Consider the following 17,127-nt stretch of genomic DNA (forward strand, 5'->3'; position numbering starts at 1 on the left):
CTGAAAGCTGAAAATTGTCCTGGGCAGGAAGGTATTGAAGTGGGTTTAAATGAGTTTTACTGCAAGAAAATAAAAACACATGATTAATGCCGCAGACAAGCTCAGCTACGAGCAGCTCATCAGCACACACCTCCACAGCTTTCCTCACACACTGCCATTGTACAGCTCAGGCAGTATTACCACAGCGTGAGAACGTAGTGCGCCTGCGCTGCCCTCCAGAACCCCGCACTTTTCTGAGCCCTTTCGCTCACCGTACGGCAGCGGTTGTCATGGCAACGAACGCCTCCGCCTGGTTACGGCCTGCTTCTTACAGTAGTCGGTTGTGAAGCGGAATACGGCGACAGCAGCACCATGTCTTACCGGGACCTGCGGAGTAAGAGCTCTTCTTCTATATTATGTATTACACTTCCTTCTTATGGAGCTGGAAGCACCTAGTAATGTCTGTGTGTACACCTCACTATTTGTAGGACAGGTATATCTACCTCACAGAGGGGCCTGTGTGAGGGGACAGCATGGTCACCACTGCCCCTGGTTCCTGGGGACAATTGGAGGGGCCCTGTGGCCCTCAGTAGACCACCATTATATCGTTTTCCAGGTGTGTCCCCGGAATGTCTTGTCCTCAGTAACAAACCGAACGATTAAATCAGGAGAACCCTTCACTGTGACAGGCTGAGCGTAGATGTGCGCTCACGGGGTGGTAAAAAGGTGCGTTTTGAGCTGCTTTTTTTTTTACTGCCCCCCTTTAACCACTTGACCTCCAGGAAGATTTACCCCTTAATGACCAGGCCATTTTTTGCGATACGGCACTGCGTTACTTTAACTGACAATTGCGCGGTCGTGCGACGTTGTACTCAAATAAAATTGATGTCTTTTTTTTCTTCATAAATAGAGATTTCTTTTGGTGGTATTTGATCACCTCCTGCGGTTTTTATTTTTTGCGCTGTAAACAAAAAATTGTGACAATTTTGAAAAAAAAAATCACAATTTTTTTTTACTTTTTGCTATAATAAATATCCCAAAATAAAATGTAAAAAAACGAATGTCTTCGTCAGTTTAGGCCAATATATATTCTACATATATTTGGTAAAAAAAAAAAAATCCCAGTTAGCATCCCGTCTACAAAATATGGATAGATTTATGGCATTTTTATTATTATTATTTTTTTACTAGTAATAACGGTAATCTGCGATTTTTAGCGGGACTGCGACATTGCGGTGCACAGATCGGACACTTTTGACACTTTTTTTGGGACCAGTGACATTTATACTGTGATCAGTGCTATACAAATGCACCGATCACTGTATAAATGACACTGGCAGGGAAGGGGTTAACACTAGGGGGCGATCAAGGGGTTAAGTGTGTCCTAGGGAGGTGCTTTCTAACTGTGAGGGGAGGGGACTGACAGGGAGTAGAGAGAGATCGCTGTTCCTAATCGCTAGGAACAGACAATCTCACTGTACTCCCCTGACAGAACGGGGATCTGCTTTGTTTACGCTGGCAGATCCCCGTTCTGATGAGGGAAAGAGCTGGGAACACACAACTCAAAGCCACCTGTGAGGATCTGATGAGCGGCTGAAGAGATCCGGGTGTCTGCCTGGTCCACAGCCAGGGAAATCCAATGGAAACAAAGAAGAATGGCGACACATCTGGAAGTAAAATCAAACGAATTCATTGAAAGTCAATAAAATCGAGCGATCATGACAAACATCAATCCAAAAAAGGTGCTCGGTGGACGCATTTCACACAGACGTGCTTACTCATCACACGAGTCCCCCGGACCCACTGATTGGCTCCCCTGCTAGCGAATGGGCACGCGCCCACAGATCGCCATGTACACGCCCGACGTACAGTGACGGCGTTTCTGCCACAGTATGATTGCAGCAGCTGGTCGGCAAGTGGTTAAAACAGTTGGCGAGGAGGCGTCACATTGCCTCCACACTGCATGTCAGTCACCTCTGAAAAGAGATCTGAACACAGGTCACTCCTCAGAGAAGCGGGGGATTTAGAGGCCACCCTTAGTGGCTTCTTATTGACTTTTGTGGTTAAGCCCTGGTTCACACTATGAATCACGGGAAGCGCACCACATTCCCAATTCACATGCAGTTTGGTAGTACATGCATCAATTCTAGAAACATGCTGCAACAAAATTGCATGGTGGTTTTGTACTATGCGATTTAGTGCAGGCAAACGCACTACGTTTGCAACCTGCATTTGGGGTGTTGGTAACATTGCACTGACACCCGCTGCAGATTGCAGGTATATATTGTAAATACAAGAACCATGTGTATTCATGTGTATTCTTTCTTAAGCCCTGGTGCACACGTATGCGATGTGGGAAACGTAACGAATTCTGTGTTTTTACCGCGCCATGCATTTACGGCATCAATGCGATCTGCTGCAGGTGTCATCGTTATCTGAATGACACCCTGAAACAGATTGCAAAACACAGAATCGCATTGCATGGGTGTGAACAGCCATGCAATGTGATTCAGGTGCAGGGGGGAAAAAAAAGAGTCCTGCACCATTTAGGTGCGGATGTGATATGATTTCAGCCATACAAATTGCATGGCTGAAATCTCAGACACCGCATCGCTATATGGCCACCTGGAGGCGTTCTCTTCACAGATGGTGTCTGTCTTTGCTTTCAATTCTTTAAGGCAGGGATATGCAATTAGCGGACTTCCAGCTGTTGCAAAACTACAAGTCCCATCATGCCTCTGCCTCTGGGTGTCATGCTTGTGGCCGCCAGAGTCTTGCCATGCCTCATGGGAATTGTAGTTCTCCAAAAGCTGGAGGTCCACTAATTGCATATCCCTGCTTTACGGGAACTGAAAGCAGGGAGAAATCCAGCCACATCAGTCTGTTGTGTTTACCAACACACAGATCTCTGTGCTGTGATTGGCCACAGTCCATCAGCAGGTATACAGACAAAATATAAATGTACTGCTGGTGGTTGGCAAGAAGTTAAAGTGGAAACCTAAAACCTTGTTACTGCCTTTTTAAGGTAATTACTGTATTTCTTGGCGTATAACACTCACTTTTTCACCCTGAAAATCTGGTGCAAATAGTGTGCGCGTGTTATACGCCAATACTTCAATTTTAGCTGCCTCAGAGAAGACAGGGAGGGCGGCGGGACGAGCGCCGTCAGATTACATGCAGTGAGTATCTCCTGTTTACTTGGCGGCCTCTGTAATAGGAAGTCCCATCTACTGGGCCGCCATGGGACCACTGTTCTGTCTATCATAGGAGATTCCCACTGTATGTAATCTGTCGGCGCTCGTCCCGCCCCCTCCCTGTCCCCTCTAGGCTGCAGATGGGCATCGATCAGGCTGCACTGATGGCAATGGTGAGGCTGCTGCATTGATGGCAATGGTGAGGCTGCTGCATTGATGGCAATGGTGAGGCTGCTGCATTGATGGCAATGGTGAGGCTGCTGCATTGATGGCAATGGTGAGGCTGCTGCATTGATGGCAATGGTGAGGCTGCTGCATTGATGGCAATGGTGAGGCTGCTGCATTGATGGCAATGGTGAGGCTGCTGCACTGATGGCAATGGTGAGGCTGCTGCATTGATGGCAATGGTGAGGCTGCTGCATTGATGGCAATGGTGAGGCTGCTGCATTGATGGCAATGGTGGGGCTGCTGCATTGATGGCAATGGTGGGGCTGCTGCATTGATGGCAATGGTGGGGCTGCTGCATTGATGACACTTGTGAGGCTGCAGATGGGCACTGACCCTTATTTTGCTTCAAAGTTCCTTATTTAAAATTTAAGTTTGTTCCCTGAAACTTCCCTCTCAAAATGAATGTGCGTGTTATACGCCGATAAATACGGTAAATCTGCTGTGCACTGTTGGTATTTTTTTTCTAGCAAGCAGAAAATATCACATGACTTATAAAAGTGATTCAGCGGCTGATCAGCTGCTCAGATTGCTTTCATCAGAAAGAGAATCGCCCGCTGAAAAAAAAATGACCGGGGTTGTAGCTTCAGCCATAGCCCTGGGGGGGTATAAAGGCCTGGAGGGGATGGACTGTCTGCAGGTAGTGTCACTTTAAAGCAGTATTAAACAAAAAACACAATTGTAATATATTGCAGCTTACCAATCTTTGGATGTTGTGGCTGAATTAATTTTCTTTTTAGGCTTTTATTTATCTTTTCTCACACCTGGCGATCTGGCCAGTAACACACCTTCTGTATTAAAGTGTCTCCACTCTGAATGGATGAGCAATGGAGACTCTTTTTGGACATCAGCATTGTCAGTCTGGGGAGAGGGTAATGTTAGGTGGACTAGCAGATTTAGATGGACCTGACAAACAAATTAAAACTGAACGCCAGCTAACTCTTTTTAGGCAATTTAGGCCCCTTTCACACACCCCTTTCGATCAGGTCCACCTCTGTTTTTCAGGCAGACCTGGTAGGACATCATGCATTGTCCTCTATAGAGCGATGGATGTCAATGGACACGTGTCTGTTGACATCCAATCCTGTCTGCTAAAAACAGACGGATCGGGGATCCGTTCCCCATCCGTCTGGCTGATCGGATAACAGTCGGATGAAAATGGACAGGCGGTCCGTTTCCATCTGACCACCTATAAAGGAGAGCAGATAGATTCCCCACTGAGCAGGCGGATCTGCTGTCAGAGTTAAAAAAGTGAAAAATAACAGACTTACTGGCCAGATCACCAGGTGAAAGTATGGCGTGTAAAGGAGAACAAATACAACCACCACATCTAATGCCGCGTACACACAAGCAGATTTTCCGTTGGAAAAAATTTGGATGGTTTTTCCGATGGAATTCCGCTCAAGCTTGCCTTGCATACACACGGTCACACAAAAGTTCTCTGAACTTTTGACCGTCAAGAACGCGATGACGTACAACACTACGACGAGCCGAGAAAATGAAGTTTAATGCTTCCGAGCATGCGTCAAATTGTTTCCGAGCATGCGTAGGAATTTTGCACGTCAGAATTTGTACAAACGATTGAATTTTTGGATAGGAACTTTTTCTGACCGAAAAATTGAGAACCTCCGCCAGCAAAAGTCTGATGGAGCATACACACGGTCGCATTTTCCGACCAAAAGCTCACATTGGACTTTTGCTGGTCGAATTTCCGATCGTGTGTACGCGGAATTAGGCTCCATTCACACTTGATGTTTTGGGATCTTGGGCTAAGATCAAAAACCTTCTGCCTTTACAACTCCTTTAATTAAAAACATGTTTATATATATCTGCAGAATTAATAAAAATATATACTGTATATAAATCAACAAATGGCTTCAGCATAGAAAACCGAAAATGGCTTTTTTTGCCAGAACTAAACATAAAAACCAGGACATATTTTAATAATAATAATAATATTATTATTATTATTATTATTATTATCATCATCATGATGCTCAACAAAACCCTAATCTCCACCTAAACACACCCTCGGGCAAAAAACGATTAAACATTTAACCCATGCATGCATCTTCTTTTGAAAAATCCAATCTTCTAAAACTCTAGGGGACATGAAAGGATAGAAAGGAAAGCCGCACACCCAGAGACTGACAGACAGCAGCTACAAAGACCTGACATTCCTCCATGCCTTTGCCCAAGTCCCCGGCCGCCTCCTGTCCTTCTCAAGACCCTGAATCTTCCCAGCCTCATCCATAATGTTGTGCACCACCACCTCAACAGGAAGGACTTTTTTTTTCTGAGTGGAAACGTGACACTGTGCATTCCACGTGAAGTTTTGGACTACTAAACTAACTAGAAAAATTGTCTCAAAATCAAAATCCCAATGAGTCTCAAAAGCCCCATATAACCATTCCACATAATTCAAGTGGGAAATGGATACCCAGAGCCCCACCCACCTGCTTATAGACTTCTATATGAAAGGGGCATGTGTAAGATCCCCTCTGGCTGCCATGGTATTTTTACAGGGGGGGAGTGGTGTAAAATTGTGGTTTAACTGCCTGTTTTTTCTGCCCATGTAAATGAGGCCTAAAGGAGATGTTCTAATTCGTCCTTTTTCATCCAGGGTTTTGTGGAACCTTAGGGTTCCTCCAGCAGTTGCTAGGGGTTCCTTGACTATCCAGATATGTAGTTACTAATTTAAAGGACATTCTTCTTCCAATTGTCTATCAATTTAAGTGTCCTCTTGCCCCACTGATGTAAAAGTCGTAAAGTGAGGGGACATTACAATTTTCAACGTCTGCTTTTGTTTTTTTGTCATTCTTATATGTCTTTCTTTTAAATTTCATATACCGGTATATGTATATAGCACGGGGTTGTTAGAAATGATCCACCTTAAGTGTCAAACACGCTAGGTACACCAGACTGTTAATTCATTTTGATTATTAACATATTTACAACTTACTGATCACACTATGTACTCTGAGCTGTTAGACCCCTTTCACACTGAGGCGCTTTCACGCTAAAAAAAGCACCTGAAAAGCTCAGGTAAACCTATTTCCATTAAAATCAATGAATGCTTTCACTTTGGGGCAGCACGCTGGCAGGGCGGTGAAAAAACACCCCTCTCCATTGAAATTAATGAAAAGCTCTTCAAAAGAGCCTGAAAAGCTTTTCAAACGCGCTCAGTGTTTTACTGGCAGTTTAGAAGCGCCTCAGTGTGAAAGGGGCCTTAATATAATCATTTTTAGCAGGGGTTTCCTAGGGCCTGAATATACTGTGCTGTTTGGTTATTATGGGTTACCATACAAGCCATATATTTTATTCAATAAACTGACTTGTTTTTTCAATAACAACCTTTCCATTAATTTTGGCTCTAGTCAGATTGGTGTTGGAGTCAGTTGCATCTTAGCAGCCACACACCTGTGTCTCCCCTTGTCTCTATTCCATTTATTTTAAAGGATTAGTTCATCTTTACCAAAACATTGCCTATGTAGGTAAGGGGCACCTGTAGATAAAAACAAACTGTACAGCTTTGACTAAAGTTGGACAATGCCTTTGCTATAGGTTTAGGCCATTTATGTACCTTCCGAAGCCTTGGCAAAAACTCATCCCATCCTGCCTTGTACATAAGGCACTCCCACCATCACAGGAGTGAGCTCTCAAACTCCTGCACGTGTATGGTCTGCTATCTCCTCTCTCACAGCATCACCGTGTTCACAACTACCGTGAAAGAGGAGAGAGTTCGTGCAAAGGGGGCTTTGCATCAGCTGGGAGTGTCCTAGCAACAAAGCAGGATGGCATGATGCCATCTCTATGAGTTCCTTGGCTAGGCATACACATACATATGTACATAAATGGCTTACACCTATAGTAAGGGCATTATCCAACTTTAGTCAAAGCTGCACAGTTTGTTTTTATCTACAGATGCCCCTTACCTGTATAACCAGTTTTTTGGTAAAGGTGAACAAATCCTTTCAGAACAGTGGCACCTCACTGAGCATTACTAATGTGAGTGGTCCTTGTATCGCTGATGTGAGCAGTCTTCTGAATGTACATTGCTATTTTGTTCTTTTAATAACCTTTAAAACCTGGTGATGGACAAGAACAAAGCATGTCTATCAGTAAACCCTGATGTGCTAGCAATGGTGTCCTGTGTTAACTAGTGCTTAACTTGTTTTTCAGATTTTACAGAAATGATGAGGGCCCTGGGATACCCTCGTCTCATCTCTATGGAAAATTTCCGTAGTCCCAACTTTCCACTGGTTGCAGAAGTTCTCATTTGGTTAGTTAAAAGGTATGTACCTGTAAATATTAGTCCATCTCTCCAGATCTTGCTAGATGGATAGTTTTTGCTGTTGTCTGCATATCAAATGTATACCTTTTTTTTTTATAGGAAAAAAATTTTCTCCACCCATGTTCTTTTGCTTATAAAGATAAAAATTAACATTGACAAAAAGTTATACCTGCAGTATCAATTGTGTTGTGGAGGGCAGGGAAATTAAATGTTGTAGAGCAGGGGACTCCAAACTTTCTAATGAGAGGGCCAGTTTACTGTCCTTCAGACTTAATGGGGGCTGGACTGTGGTTATTGGGAGTAGCAAAGGTCTGGACATTGGTGGGAATTGTTCCCCATCTTTGGTGTCATTGGGAGGAATAGTGCCCCACTGTTGGTGTAATTGAGAGTAATTCTGCCCCTTCATTTGTGTCAGTTGGGGGGATTCTGCCCCATTGTTGGTATCAGTGGATGGAAATAGTGCCCCCTGGGCGGCAGTTTGGAGACCACTGTTGTAGAGGGTCCTTTTGACAATAATGGTGCTGGACTTCTAACTAATTTGATATGTAACCCAGGCCACTTCCTTCACTGAGCCATCCTGCATTCAGCCAACTGTAAAATGCCAGAACTTCAGTGAGAAATAGTGGCTCTGCCATTGACCGGGCATATGGATAATCACCATAATCTTAATAATCTTGATTTGATCCCTTGCTTTATGTACAGTCTGGGCACTCCACTATTACCTTACAAACCTTTTTAAGCTAATTCGGGTTCACTTTAACCACTTCCTGCCCACCATATAGTAAAATGACGGTGGTCTGGGATGACGGTGCCCCAGAACCGCTGCTCTCGCACGCCCACTGGGTCGCGCAGCGATCGTGGCTGCTCCCTGTTCCTAGGACATGGCGTGACCCTGATCTTGGTAAAAAGGCGGTCACATGTAAACAATAAAGTGCTGTTTATCGGCTCGCCTCAGCTCACACTGATAGAGTATGTGTTGACGAGAGCCAATCAGGGACATCTCCTCTTCTTTTTTGGTCTGCTCCAGGCCACCTGTTGTTTGCAGTTTTAAGTAATTTGTTTGCTGCATCCCCCCTGCCAAACCTGCCCCTCCATGTTCAGCCTCTCATGGAGTTGGAAGACCCTGAATGCTGAAGGACGTCTCTATCCTCCATATGGTGAAGGCATCCCGGTGAAGCACCCCTAGGATTTCTTCTCCAGTGTACCATTGGGATCTCCTCATCTTTGCCAGGGGGCAACTTTTAAGCCTGTTTGACTCATACAGCATACGCTGTCTTGGGTCCCAACCTTTCGGTAAGCCTCCATTCATATGGGTGGTGGTATCTGTACAATCTTTATTTTTTCAAATCAAACCCCTGAGAAGGCCTCCAAGGCGATTTATACCTGTATATTTTCTTCTGACCTACACTTTTGCTATTGGACATTAAGCCTGGTTTCACACTTGTGCGGTGCGAATTGAAGCTCAGGTTTCACTGGGGAGATAACAATCTCCTGTTCAACGGATTCATTGCATTTTTGCTCAGGATTAGAGAGCAGGGAGAGGGGGAGGGAGGGGGGGGAGAGGGGGAGGTGTAGTGAGGAGAAAGAGAAAATCCTTGTTCAGAACGCAATGCATCTGCGAATCAGATGCGTTCCCATAGGAGATAATAGGCTTGTAGTTCGCACCGCAATGCCCAAAAAACGCACACGTTTTTTGTGCAATGCGCAGTGCGAATGCAACGCACATATGTGAACCAGATGCATTCATATGAATGTATTTTAAAATGTCCTGCGAATTAGATGCGGTGTAAGCCGCATCTAATTCGCATAGGTGTGAACCCGGGCTGAAGGCTTGTCTAGACCTATATAACATCAGCTATTTTTAGGTCCAATATCCATGATACGCCTTCATTACTTTGGGGATTATTTTGACCACTGTTTTCACTATTTATCCACGTGGTGACTATAATTGTTTCACAATCAAAATGGACTGTTTTACTAATAAGGAACATTTATCATTTTTATGTTGATACTCACATTTTGTCACTTCACTTTTGAATAATTTACAGCGCTGCACGTATCTTATATATCCTCTAAGGGGAGGCCTGTACAGGTAATTTGGGCACTGACTTTCAATGCCCTGATTACAGTACAGCCCCAGTAGTGCCCATCAGTGACACCAATAAGTCCTGCCTTTCAGTTCCCATCAGTGTCGCCTATCATTGCCCATCAGTGCCCATAAGTGCTGCCTCAGCATTGCCTATCAGTGCAGCCTAGCAGTGCCGCCTTATCAGCGCACATCAGTGGAGGAGAAAAATTACTTATTTACAAAATTTACTGACAGAAGCTAGGAAAAACTTTTTTTTCCCCCAAATTTTCGGTCTTTTTCGTTTTGTTAGCAAAAAATAAAAAACCCAGTGGTAATTAAATACCACCAAAAGAAATCTCTATTTGTGTGAAAAAAATGATAAAAATGTCATATGTGTACAGTGTTGCATGACCGCGCAATTGTCATTCAAAGTGTAACAGCGCTGAAAGACGCAAATTGGCCTGGGCAGAAAGAGGGTAAAAGTTCCCCGTAGGCAAGTGGTTAAAGTGGTCTCTCCACTGTCTCCCTCCTCTGAGAGCAGATTGATAACAGCAGGAGCTGAGGGGGGGTTACTTGAAGGAGGGAAGAACCAGGAGGGGGAAGACCTGAGCAGATAAGTTGAATCAGAAAAGGGCTGGCGACTCGGATGCTCTTGAATAAAAGTCCTTTATTTGGTTACATGGGTACAGGCTACGCTGACACGTTTCGGCTAAGAAGCCTTCATCAAAGCATACATGTTTGATTTAAAAAATGATATTTATAACAGAGTAAGCATTCCAAATGGGGCAGGTGCATCCTAATCAGAGCAATCAAAACAATTAAAAACACATGGAGAAAAGAAAGAGAGAAGTACAACAGGTATATGAGGGACATATGAACAAAAAAGGCATATTCAAAATGGTGCAATAAATGTATCAAACGATGCGATTATGTTAAAAAAAGGTTTATGTCCATCCTATCGTTCAAAACATGTGGTTTTCTAGTATTGAGGGTATGGATCCACCACACTTCACGTTTAAGCAAAATACGATGAGTTTCACCTCCTCTTAGGGGTTTTTTAACCTGTTTAGCACCAAAAAAGGAAAAAGTGTCAAGATTACCATGATAGAATTCCTGGAAATGTTTTGACACATTTGAGACATTTTTAGCATTAATATTTGTTATATTAATATTATACTAGAAAATGCATTTCCTGGGGAAAATGCGCGGGAATGCTGAATAGCTAAATTGCTAAAATGGCCGCCATCAAAACTGCCCCATCATATTGCCATCAAAACTGCCCCATCAGAATTGCCCCATCAAAATTGTCCCCATCAAAACTGCCCCATCATATTGCCACCATCAAAACTGCCCCATCAGAATTGCCCTATCAAAACTGCCCCATCATATTGCCACCATCAAAACTGCCCCATCAGAATTGTCCCATCAAAACTGCCCCATCATATTGCCCCATCAAAACTGCCCCATCAAAACTGCCCCATCATAATTGCCCCATCAAAACTGCCCCATCATATTCCTCTATTATAAATCAGTACATGGTGTGTCTGTCCCCTCACCCGGGCTCTGTAATCAGAGCTGAGATGCTCCAGCCACCCCCCCCCCCCCTGTGTATAACAGAAGCTTTGGTAACCATGGCAACAAAACAAACACAGTACACTCTGATTAATGGCTAAAATTTCCTGAAATGACCTCTAAACAAAAAGCTTTTTCTCAAAAACTGTAAAAGATATCAAACTGAAAAGATATAGCCAGATAGCTGAATATTTTGTGAACATTTTAAAGTTTGTTTGGCGTCTGTAGGTGAAAGTATGAAGGAGCTGAAACTTTTGGGAGCTGAAGAAGATTTTAAGGATCTGAAGCATGCTCCCATTGACTTGTAACATTTAACCAATGTTAAAAAAAGTGATAAAAAGCTTAATATTTTAAAAAGTATAAATGGTAGAAAAAAAGTTGAAAAGAGTACACATCAGCTCAGCTAAAAGAGACAAACATTTTAATAGTTGAATGGTTTTAATAGCTGAAAGTATGCACAAGTTACGCAGAGCCAAAAAACGTACGGAATAAAATTAAAACTAGAAAATGCATTTCCTGGGGAAAATGCGTGGGAATGCCGAATAGCTAAATTGCTAAAACGGCCGCCATCAAAACTGCCCCATCATACTGTCATCAAAACTGCCCCATCAGAATTGCCCCATCAAAATTGTCCCCATTAAAACTGCCCCATCAGAATTGCTCCATCAAAATTGTCCCATCATATTGCCGCCATCAGAATTGCCCCATCAAAACTGCCCCATCATATTGCCACCATCAAAACTGCCCCATCAGAATTGCCCCATCATATTACCACCATCAAAACTGCCCCATCATATTGCCGCCATCAAAACTGCCCCATCAAAATTGTCCCCATCAAAACTGCCCCATCATATTGCCACCATCAAAACTGCCCCATCAAAATTGTCCCCATCAAAACTGCCCCATCATATTGCCACCATCAAAACTGCCCCATCATAATTGCCCCATCAAAACTGCCCCTTTAGAATTGCCCTATCAAAACTGCCCCATCATATTGCCACCATCAAAACTGCCCCATCATAATTGCCCCATCATATTCCTCTATTATAAATCAGTACATGGTGTGTCTGTCCCCTCCCCCCGCTCTGTAATTAGAGCTGAGATGCTCCAGCCACCTCCCCCCCCCCTGTGTATAACAGAAGCTTTGGTAACCATGGCAACAAAAGCAACACAGTACACTCTGATTAATGGCTAAAACTTCCTGAAATGACCTCTAAACAAAAAGCTTTTTCACAAAAACTGTAAAAGATATCAAACTGAAAAGATATAGCCAGATAGCTGAATATTTTGTGAACATTTTAAAGTTTGTTTGGCGTCTGTAGGTGAAATTATGAAGGAGCTGAAACTTTTGGGAGCGGAAGAAGATTTTAAGGATCTGAAGCATGCTCCCATTGACTTCAATGTTAAAAAAAAGTGTTAAAAAGCTTAATATTTTAAAAAGTATAAATGGTAGAAAAAAAGTTGAAAAAGAGCACACATCAGCTAAAAGAGACGAACATTTTAATAGTTGAATGGTTTTAATAGCTGAAAGTATGCAGAAGTTACGCAGAGCCAAAAAACGTACGGAATAAAAATAAATAGAATCGAATAACAATAGTGGGACTGCTAAAGCAGTCCCACTAATTAAAAATAAATACAATCGAATAACAATAGTGGGACTGCTAAAGCAGTCCCACTAATTAATATTCACATGTTCCGAGATTCTAACTCTCAACGGGCATATAGTGCACCCAACGTATTGTAGACTGCAGGCACTACACTAAATAACGTATATACCACCGATTTAGAGTTGCGGTTTATGTACTGTTTGATGGTATATGTTTTCTTGGTAGAAAAAGAAAAAACTGAGGTGCTTTTTTTACGTCTATGACACTGCCTACAGGTGTTGTGGCCACACACGTAGTAACCTACAGTGGAAAAAGCCAGGTCTGTGATTTGTCTGACTTTTGAGAGCAAAACAAGCTGGGTGACAGCATACTTCCCAGACTGAGGGCCCTTCTACTGGAAAAAATGGCAACCCCCCTGGATAACAGAGTACAGATTCTTGCCAGCATACAAAATGGGGAGATGTGCTTTAAGAATCGCAACGATTTTGTTGTATTCTAAAGAAAATGTAGTGACAAAATTAACTTTATTTCTATTGTAATCACTACAATGTGTTTATTTGTGCCACTATTCTGAATCATCTCCACCCGATCTCTGTGAAATGCTATATTTTTACTTCTAGCTATTGATTGTGTATTATAGCCCCTTTCTGATTCATGTACTGCATTTTGGGGCCTGAACGTCCTGGCTTGAGCACTGGCCCACAGTTCATAGATCCTCATATCAGTTTGTAGAATTCACCTCTGTAACATCTCTAAAATTCGCCCCTTTTTAACAAATGAAACCACCAAGCTCCTCATTCACTCCCTTGTTATCTCTCGCCTTGACTATTGTAACTCCCTTCTCATTGGCCTGCCTCTCCATAGGCTATCCCCTCCTCAGTCTATCATGAATGCTGCTGCCAGATTTATCCACCTTACCAACCGCTCAGTGTCTGCCAACCCTCTCCTCCAATCCCTACACTGGCTCCCAATCGCCCAGCGAATTAAATTCAAAATACTAACCACAACATACAAAGCCATTCACAACTCTGCCCCGAGCTACATCACTAATCTTGTCTCCAAATATCACCCAAATCGTCCTCTACACTCTTCTCAAGACCTCCTACTCTCAAGCTCTCTCGTCTCCTCCTCCCATGCTCACCTCCAGGATGTCTCCAGAGCCTCTCCCATCCTCTGGAACTCGCTACCTCCACTGGTCTGGCTATCCCCTACTCTTAAAAAACAGAAAAACAAAAAAATACTGCGCTACCTATAGAAACTATCCCCCCAAAAAGCAGCAGTTAAACAGTGAGATGTGCACTAAAATAACTAATAAAAAAGAAATAACAGCGCTAAATATAAGTGAAACATGTGAAGCAATCTCAAAGACTTCCGTGAGGAAGTACATATATAAATACAAAAATGTTGAAAAATATTAAAAATTTAATTATGAAAAGTACATGGGTCAACACATGTATGTATGAATCAAACATAAGTGTCCATATGTAATATTTGCGAATAAAAATAATTGTCCATATATAGTAACAGAAAATAAAAATGTGAAGTAATGATCTGAAATCAGTCCAAGAAAGACCCCTTGGGTGAAGCCAACCAATCAGTCAATGGTGTAAAAAATATGAGTGACAACCCATACAGTATCCGCAAATACCCAATAATTGCGCTTACAGCAAGGCAAGCGAACACCAGCCTGTATCACGTCTTGGTGTAGAGAATCCAGATGGTGCTCTTAGACTGTATACATCGTAGCTGAAAGGATGTAATGAGGACACCAAACTTCCATCTCATAGACATGTAAATAAAAAGAAACTGGCCATAGTGTAATACTGCCAAACTAATCAAAGTTTAGAAAAGGTAGAAAACTTACACTAGTGCATAAAGATACAGCAGGAAAAAAAAAGGGGAACTTAGAGTGAACACTAACAAACTCCGTAGTGAAGATGAGACCCCACACTCCGTGCAAATATTGCGCTTACCACAAGGCAAGCCAACAACAGCTTGTGTTCAGTATCAGTTAACCACACCACACTACGTGATCCACCACCAGGCAAATAATGCGCTTACCGCAAGGCAAGCCAACCACAGCTTATGTTCAATAGCAGTATGAGAGATCCATTGGCGTTCTGGACTGCTTGCGGCAGGAACCGGGGGATACAGCAGAGACTCCAAAATGACATCTCACAAGCATGTAAATAAAAAGGAACTGGCCATAGTGTAATACTGATAAAAACGATTTAATAGATAAAGGTAGAAAACTCACATGAGTATGTAAAAATACAGCAAACAGCCGGCCGGCATAGCGAGCACCCGTCCACACTGAAAATGGCGATGACGTCAGAGCGTCAACCTCCCGACGTACGTTTCACCACAAATGGCGTCGTCTGGGGGTTATATCCCCTACTCTTGCTACCTTCAGGCGATCCCTGAAAACTCATCTCTTCAGGAAAGCCTATCACGTCTCTAACTAATCTTTTACCACTTTCATCAGCTCATTCCCCCCAGTTACAACCTTTTGTACCACCTGCCCCACCCTATTAGATTGTAAGCTCTTCTGAGCAGAGCCCTCTTAATCCTCCTGTATTTTATTGTATTAAAACTGTATTTAAAACTGACAACAATTGTTGCGATTATTTGCAAATGGAAGAAACAAAAAATAACTGTCAATCTACCTCGGTCTGGGGCTCCATGCAAGATCTCACATTGTGGAGTTTCAATGATCATGAGAACGGTGAGGAATCAGCCCAGAACTACACAGGAGAATCTTGTCAATGATTTTAAGGCAGCTGGGACCATAGGCACCAAGAAAACAATTGGTAACACATTACGCCATGAAGGACTGAAATCCTGCAGTGCCTGCAAGGTCCCCCTGCTCAAGAAAGCACATGTACAAGTCCGTCTGAAGTTTGCCAATGAACATCTGAATGATCAGAGGAGAACTGGGTGAAAGTGTTGTGGTCAGATGAGACCAAAATCGAGCTTTTTGGCATCAACTCAACTGCCTATGACCCCAAAAATACCATCTCCACCATCAAACATGGAGGTGGAAACATTATGCTTTGGGGGTGTTTTTCTGCTAAGGGGACAGGACAACTTCACTGCATCAAAGGGACGATAGACGGGGCCATGTACCGTCAAATCTTGGGTGAGAACCCCTTATCCTCACCCATTGCATTGAAAATGGGTCATGGATGGGTATTCCAGCATGACAATGACTCAAAACGCATGCCCAAGGCAACAAAGGAGTGGCTCAAAAAGAAGCACATTAAGATTCTGGAGTGGCCTAGCCAATCTCCAGACCTTAATCCCATAGAAAATATGTGGAGGGAGCTCAAGGTTCGAGTTACCAAACATCAGCCTCAAAACCTTAATGACTTGGAGAGGATCTGCAAAGAGGAGTGGGACAAAATCCCTCCTGAGATGTGTGCAAACCTGGGGGCCACCTACAAGAAATGTCTGACCTCTGTGATTGCCAACAAGGGTTTTGCCACTAAGTACTAAGTCATGTTTTGCGAAGGGGTCAAATACTTATTAAATGCAGATCAATTTATACCTTTTTTGAAATGCGTTTTTCTGGATTTTTTTTGTTGCTTTTCTAAATAAACCTACCATTAAAATTATAGACTGATCATTTCTTTGTCAGTGGGCAAAAGTGCAAAATCAGCAGGGGATCAAATACTTTTTTCTCTCACTGTATCGTAGATTGTAGACTGCAATGTAGCAGAATACATTTTGGTCTAAATTTATGTAGAAGAATTATTAATTTGCAAAATGTGGTGTGCTTAAAAATTTCAATATTTTTTCATTTATATAACAAAAACCCCAGTGGTGATTAAATACTGCCAAAAGAAAGCTCTATCTGTCTCAAAACAATTTAATTTGGGTACAGTGTTGAGTAATTGGCATTCAAAGTGTAACCGAGCTGAGAGCTGAAAATTGGCCTGGGGGGAGGGGGAAGTGTCCAGTATATTCTGGCTTCATTCCAGGCTACATCATCATTGTGAGCTGGCTGTGGCTTTTTTCTTTTTTTTTTCACATTTCAGTTGCTGCACTGCAAAGTCAGCACTGGCTCATTATTCTCACAAAACCCGACAGCTTCATTTTGAAAAATATTGGCATTGCAATAGCAAAAATATGTTTAAAGCAGAAAGGAATCTAACATAAAGTGTGCTAGACTGATTTCAATATGCTGGA

At 42.8% G+C, this 17,127-nt stretch overlaps 1 protein-coding gene across 2 annotated transcripts in view; it reads left to right on the forward strand.

Annotated features, from left to right (window-relative positions):
* The first annotated feature begins 221 nt into the window (after positions 1–221).
* The window catches only part of CLUAP1 (clusterin associated protein 1), a 238,531-nt gene continuing 221,625 nt past the window's right edge, over positions 222–17,127 (forward strand). For both annotated transcript variants that reach the window (XM_073636568.1, XM_073636569.1), the window contains exons 1-2: positions 222–373; positions 7,581–7,692. In XM_073636568.1, the coding sequence (XP_073492669.1) occupies positions 352–373; positions 7,581–7,692 (134 nt within the window). In that variant the 5' untranslated portion in view covers positions 222–351. The remainder of the gene's footprint in view (positions 374–7,580; positions 7,693–17,127) is intronic.

Source organism: Aquarana catesbeiana, linkage group LG06, assembly GCF_042186555.1.
Source record: "Aquarana catesbeiana isolate 2022-GZ linkage group LG06, ASM4218655v1, whole genome shotgun sequence".
NCBI classification, from domain to species: Eukaryota; Metazoa; Chordata; class Amphibia; order Anura; family Ranidae; genus Aquarana; species Aquarana catesbeiana.